The sequence below is a fragment of the Thalassophryne amazonica genome, unplaced genomic scaffold, assembly GCF_902500255.1.
Source record: "Thalassophryne amazonica unplaced genomic scaffold, fThaAma1.1, whole genome shotgun sequence".
Taxonomy (NCBI): Eukaryota; Metazoa; Chordata; class Actinopteri; order Batrachoidiformes; family Batrachoididae; genus Thalassophryne; species Thalassophryne amazonica.
Window position 1 is genome coordinate 654,919 of NW_022986243.1, and position 7,251 is coordinate 662,169.

General features: G+C 45.6%; 1 protein-coding gene across 1 annotated transcript in view; it reads left to right on the forward strand.

The window, feature by feature from the left end:
- The window catches only part of decr1 (2,4-dienoyl CoA reductase 1, mitochondrial), a 178,379-nt gene extending 172,752 nt beyond the window's left edge, over positions 1-5,627 (forward strand). Inside the window, exon 10 of the mRNA XM_034165307.1 lies at positions 5,508-5,627. Within this exon, the coding sequence (XP_034021198.1) occupies positions 5,508-5,567 (60 nt within the window). The 3' untranslated portion in view covers positions 5,568-5,627. The remainder of the gene's footprint in view (positions 1-5,507) is intronic.
- Positions 5,628-7,251: the final 1,624 nt, after the last annotated feature.

Genomic DNA, 7,251 nt, shown 5'->3' on the forward strand with positions numbered 1-7,251 from the left:
GTAATGACATGTTTTGAGAGGATAGTCATAGCACAAATTCAGAAGACAATCCCAGCAAGCCTCGACCCCTCACAGTACACTTACCGCTGGTCCACTGATGGTGCGGTCAATCCTCCTGTCCACACCCTGTGACTGTGTGGCCCCCCAGGACCACACCAGCATTATTAAATTTACTGGTGAGTCCACAGTCATAGGGCTGATCACCAGGGTTGGAGACAGACTGTAGGACAGAGGTGGCAGGAAAACAATCTCCCTGAACACAGACAGAACCAAAGAGATGATTATTGACCCAAGGAAGCAGAAGATGCAGCATATTTCCAACCACATTGGAGAGGCCAAGGTGGAGAGACTGAGAACTTTTAAATTCTTCAGAATCTACAACAGCAAGGATCTCATCTGGTCTTACAACTCATCAACCAAGGACACAGAAGACAGTTACTTTCTGAGGAAGCTGCCAGCCAAAATCCTCACCATGTTCTTCAGGGGTGCAGTAGAGAAGGTCATCACCTGCTCCATCACGGGGTGGCGTGGAAACTGCACCGTGCAGGAGAGGAAGGTGCTCCAGCGTCTCCTTAAAGCTGCACAGTACATCTCTGGAGCAACATTTACACCAGCAGGGCCATTAGGAAGGCTCACAACATCATTAAAGATACACCCTCTTCACACTTCATACTGAATGTCATCAGGAACTTTTTATCCCCCACCCCCCCGTTATGAAATACAGGGTGATATAGTGATCAGCATGTCCATCTGTCCGTTTTCGCTAGTTAGCGCGATATCTCAAGAACCATTTGACCAGTTTCATTCATAGTTAGTATAAGGGTGTACTTGGCTGATCCCCGGACACTTTGTATTACTGACATCTTTGTATAAGTGAAGGGAAGCAAGCAAAGTATGAATTTAATTCCATGGTCTTATTGTGCGTTTTTGCTGTGTATATCAAAACAAACTTCTTGATCTTGATGTAAGGCCTATTCTACATGACACTGTTCTACTGTGGTTGCCCAAAAACATACAAAAATGGGATGAATTGGCTAAATGTGGTTTACCTCCTAACATTGTGGCTTATAAAATGCAGACCTGGCAACCTGCCCGAAAACAAAGGTAGGGAGCTGTGCCGTCAGCCACAGCTGCAACAAATGCTGCTTCTGCTTAAAACTTTTACCCCATTGGAGCACGATCAAACAAGTTTCAGGCTGCACTCATGAGGAATACCCCATTTAAAGATGTTACAACATGATTGGAGCCAACTCAGCCACATGGGGTGTGCAGCTAGTACATTCTGAGTGCCGGTCCCAAGCCCGGATAAATGAGGAGGGTTGCGTCAGGAAGGGCATCCGGCGTAAAACAAGCCAACCCAACTATGCAGACTCAGAATCGAATTCCCATACCGGATCGGTCGCGGCCCAGGTTAACAACGTCCGCCACCGGTGCTATTGCCCAACAGGGTGCCGGTGGAAATTGGGCTACTGCTGGGCGAAGACGACGAAGAAGAGGAGGAAAACGTTGCCACAAACAGCGGGAGAAGAAGAAAACTAGAAGGGTGGAAATGAGAGTGGGGACTTTGAATGTTGGTAGTATGACTGGTAAAGGGAGAGAGCTGGCTGATATGATGGAGAGGAGAAAGGTAGACATATTGTGTGTGCAAGAGACCAAGTGGAAGGGAAGTAAGAGCAGGAGCATCGGCGGTGGGTACAAGTTGTTGTACCATAGTGAGGACAGGAAGAGAAATGGTGTTGAGGTCATTTTAAAGGAAGAGTATGTTAAAAGTGTGTTGGAGGTTAAGCGAGTGTCTGACAGGGTGATGAGTGTGAAGTTGGAAATTGAAGGGGTGATGATGAATATCATCAGTGCATATGCCCCACAGGTAGGTTGTGAGATGAAGGAGAAAGAAGATTTCTGGAGTGTGTTAGATGAGGTGGTGGAGAGTGTGCCCAAGCATGAAAGAGTGGTGATAGGAGCAGACTTCAGTGGGCATGTTGGTGAAGGGAACAGAGGTGATGAGGAAGTAATGGGTAGATATGGTATCAAGGATAGGAATGGGGAAGGACAGATGGTAGTTGATTTTGCAAAAAGGATGGAAATGGCTGTGGTGAATACCTACTTTAAGGAAAGGGAGGAGCACAGGGTGACATATAAGAGTGGAGGAAGGTGCACACAGGTGGACTACATTCTGTGTAGGAGATGCAAGCTAAAAGAAATCACAGACTGTAAGGTAGCAGGAGAGAGTGTCACTAGACAGCATAGGATGGTTGTTTGTAGGATGACTTTAGAGGTAAAGAAGAAGAAGAGAGTGAGAGCTCAACAATGGATCAGATAGTGGAAGCTGAAGGAGGAAGACTGTTGTATGAAATTTAGCGAGCAGGTGAGAGAAGCACTGGTTGGAGGGGAAGCAATTTTGGACAACTGGGAAAGTACAGCAGATGTGGTGAGGGAGACAGCTAGGACAGTACTGGGTATGACATCTGGACAGTGGAAGGAAGACAAGGAGACTTGGTGGTGGAATGAAGAGGTCCAGGAAAGCATAAGGAGAAAGAGGTTGGCGAAAAAGTTTTGGGATAGTCGGAGAGATGAAGAAAGTAGACAGGAGTACAAGGAGATGCGGTGTAAGGCAAAAAGAGAAGTGGCAAAAGCAAAGGAAAAGGCATATTGCGAGCTGTACAAGAAGTTGAATAGTAAGGAAGGAGAAAAGGACTTGTACCGATTGGCCAGACATAGGGACAGAGCTGGAAAGGATGTGCAGCAGGTTAGGGTGGTAAAAGATGCACATGGTAATGTGCTGACAAGTGAGGAGTGTGTGGTGAGAAAGTGGAGGGAATATTTTGAAGAATTGATGAATAAAGAAAATGAGCGACAGAAAAGGCTGGATGATGTGGTGAGAGTAAATCAGGAAGTACAAGAGATTAGCAAGGAAGAAGTGAGGGCTGCTATGAAGAGGATGAAGAGTGGAAAGGTAGTTGGTCCAGATGACATTCCAGTGGAGGCATGGAAATGTCTAGGAGAGATGGCAGTAGAGTTTCTAACCAGATTGTTTAATAAAATCTTGGAAAGTGAGAGCATGCCTGAGGAGTGGAGACGAAGTGTGCTGGTTCCTATTTTCAAGAACAAGGGTGATGTGCAGAGCTGCAGTAACTACAGAGGCATAAAGCTGATCAGCCACAGCATGAAGTTATGGGAAAGAGTAGTAGAAGCTAGGCTTAGAAAACAGGTGAAGATCTGTGAGCAGCAATATGGTTTCATGCCGAGAAAGAGCACTACAGATGCAATGTTTGCTCTGAGAATACTGTTGGAAAAGTACAGAGAAGGACACAAAGAGTTACATTGTGTGTTTGTGGACTTAGAAAAAGCTTATGATAGGGTGCCAAGAGAAGAGCTGTGGTATTGTATGAGGAAGCCTGGAGTAGCAGAGAAGTATGTTAGGGTAGTGCAGGACATGTACAAGAATAGTGTGACAGCGGTGAGATGCGCAGTCGGAATGACAGACTCATTCAAGGTGGAGGTGGGATCAATCAATCAATCAATCAATTTTTTTTATATAGCGCCAAATCACAACAAACAGTTGCCCCAAGGCGCTTTATATTGTAAGGCAAGGCCATACAATAATTATGTAAAACCCCAACGGTCAAAACGACCCCCTGTGAGTAAGCACTTGGCTACAGTGGGAAGGAAAAACTCCCTTTTAACAGGAAGAAACCTCCAGCAGAACCAGGCTCAGGGAGGGGCAGTCTTCTGCTGGGACTGGTTGGGGCTGAGGGAGAGAACCAGGAAAAAGACATGCTGTGGAGGGGAGCAGAGATCGATCACTAATGATTAAATGCAGAGTGGTGCATACAGAGCAAAAAGAGAAAGAAACAGTGCATCATGGGAACCCCCCAGCAGTCTACGTCTGTAGCAGCATAACTAAGGGATGGTTCAGGGTCACCTGATCCAGCCCTAACTATAAGCTTTAGCAAAAAGGAAAGTTTTAAGCCTAATCTTAAAAGTAGAGAGGGTGTCTGTCTCCCTGATCTGAATTGGGAGCTGGTTCCACAGGAGAGGAGCCTGAAAGCTGAAGGCTCTGCCTCCCATTCTACTCTTACAAACCCTAGGAACTACAAGTAAGCCTGCAGTCTGAGAGCGAAGCGCTCTATTGGGGTGATATGGTACTACGAGGTCCCTAAGATAAGATGGGACCTGATTATTCAAAACCTTATAAGTAAGAAGAAGAATTTTAAATTCTATTCTAGAATTAACAGGAAGCCAATGAAGAGAGGCCAATATGGGTGAGATATGCTCTCTCCTTCTAGGATTACACCAAGGATCAGTTCTGAGTCCTTTCTTGTTTGCAGTGGTGATGGACAGGTTGACAGATGAGATCAGACAGGAGTCCCCATGGACTATGATGTTTGCAGATGACATTGTGATCTGTAGTGAGAGTAGAGAGCAAGTTGAGTCTAGTCTGGAGAAGTGGAGATATGCTTTGGAGAGAAGGGGAATGAAAGTCAGTAGAAGCAAGACTGAGTCCATGTGTGTGAATGAGAGGGAGCCCAGTGGAATAGTGCAGTTACAAGGAGTAGAAGTGGTGAAAGTAGATGAGTTTAAATATTTGGGGTCAACTGTTCAAAGTAATGGAGAGTGTGGTAGAGAGGTGAAGAAGAGAGTGCAGGCAGGGTGGAGTGGGTGGAGAAAGGTGGCAGGAGTGATTTGTGACCGAAGAATATCAGCAAGAGTGAAGGGGAAAGTTTACAAAACAGTAGTGAGACCAACTATGTTGTACGGTTTAGAGACAGTGGCACTAACAAAAAGACAGGAGGCAGAGCTGGAGATGGCAGAGCTGAAGATGTTGAGATTCTCTTTGGGAGTGACAAGAATGGACAAGATTAGGAATGAACATATCAGAGGGACAGCTCAGGTGGGACGGTTTGGAGACAAAGTCAGAGAGGCGAGATTGAGATGGTTTGGACATGTGCAGAGGAGGGACTCAGGGTATATAGGGAGAAGGATGCTGAGGATGGAGCCACCAGGCAGGAGGAGAAGAGGGAGACCAAAGAGGAGGTTCATGGATGTGCTGAGAGAGGACATGCAGGTGGTTGGTGTGACAGAGGAAGATACAGAGGACAGGGTGAGATGGAAACGATTGATCTGCTGTGGCGACCCCTAACGGGAACAGCCGAAAGACGAAGAAGAAGAAGAAGAACATGATTGGAGCCATTAGGAATACGCGTAGCCCGACGTTAGCACATGCTATCAACGATTTCAAGAATATTTGACCTCGGTTTCAAATCTGGTGCCAATGACGGACGTAACTGCTACGTATACCAAATTTGTTCAAGACTGACAACGATGGATCAAGAACTTACTACAGTGCTTCAAAACGTGCCCTGATTTGCTATACGGGATAAAGCGGGAGGGAGCGGTGCTCTGTGGAATAGCCCCATTAGTTATTTTTCTTGTTTTTCTGTGGTTTCCTGTTGTTCTGTGAGTCCGCCCCGCTAACCTCTATGTCATGACCTCTCTGTGTGTGTCAGGTAACGGCGGAGCAGTGGAAGGTGATGGAAGCCATGATTCGAAGCACTAAAGGCTCTTAAAGTCTTCAGATGGGACCCGCCCACTTCCTGTCACCTGTCCTTGCCATCAGATTATGTGATGATGTCTGACGTAATGATTAATGGTAAATTCAAACTGCAACATGTAGTAATTGAGGTAAAAATGCTCATTGATGATATACAGTTGTTGGTCGTAAGTTTACATACACTTATTTTGTTCGGTCGATGTATTTCAACTACTGTCAGTCTGGAGTGACTCTAAAAAATAACTTTGTCCTCAGGACTGAATGTATTTTGGATCTTCTCTAATCCACACAGGGTCAAAATTATACATACAGGCTCAAATATATACATACACCCTCACTAATATTAAAAAATGTCCCTTAGTGAGCTGCACCTCAACCAGTTGCTTTTGGTCGCCATTGACAAGCTTCTGGCGTAATGATGCATGATGATGCATGTGTGATGTTTGACCACTCTCACTCACTCACTCACTCATCTTCAACCTTTTATCCAGGATTGGGTCTCAGGGGCAACAGCTCCAGCAGGGGCCCCACACTTCCACATTGACCACCTCTGACTGGGGGATCCCGCGGCGTTCTCAGGTCAGTGTGGAGATATAATCTCTCCTTCTAGTCTTGGGTCTTCCCCGGTGTCTCCTAGGGAGGCACCCAGGGAGCATCCTTACCAGGCAGATTTCCCACAATTTTTGGCAGAATTGGCGGAGTTCATTTAAATTAGTTGGGTTTCTGGTACAGACCCGACTTTTCAGCATCGCCCACAAATTTGCGATAAGGTTGAGGTCGAGCCATTGCAGAAGCATCATGTTAGCCTGTTTTAGCCTGTCCACAGCCAGTTTTGATGTGTGTTTGGGATCATTGTCCTGCTGCACAATGACAGTTGGTGCAGTGTTCTTAGGTTTGAACGCCTATCTTTGTCTTGTCTAACCATATAACTTTTCTCCAGAAGGCATTCATTTTGTCCATGTGGGCAGCTGTAAACCTCAGTGCAGATAGAGGGTGTGGATTTTGGAGGAGGGGCTGCTTTCCCTCTCGATCCATGGCAATGTAAAGCTCAATGATCTTGGAATCTGCAGTTGTTTAGAAATGGCTCCAGGAGACCTTCCTACCTTGTGTAAATCGTTCCCATTGTTCTGGGTATTGGTCAGTCCAGTGAGTGCTGTCAGACACAAACAACCAGTTGTAGTGAATCATGAAGGAGTAAATAGTCATTGGTCTTGTCAGACATGATAGAACCTTCAGCACCACTAATTAAAAGATTTAAGTGAATGTGTGTATATATTTCAGCCTGTATGTATAATTTTGACCCTGTGTGGACAGGAGAAGATCCTAACCCTAACCCTTTTTTCAGTCATTAATAATGTTTCCTGAACAAAAAAGAAATCATTAAAAGAGCCAAACTTTCATGAGTGTATTAATCAATCAATCAATTTTTTTTATATAGCGCCAAATCGCAACAAACAGTTGCCCCAAGGCGCTTTATATTGTAAGGCAAGGCCATACAATAATTATGTAAAACCCCAACGGTCAAAACGACCCCCTGTGAGCAAGCACTTGGCTACAGTGGGAAGGAAAAACTCCCTTTTAACAGGAAGAAACCTCCAGCAGAACCAGGCTCAGGGAGGGGCAGTCTTCTGCTGGGACTGGTTGGGGCTGAGGGAGAGAACCAGGAAAAACCAGATTTCTTGACAGAGAAACAGCTGGAA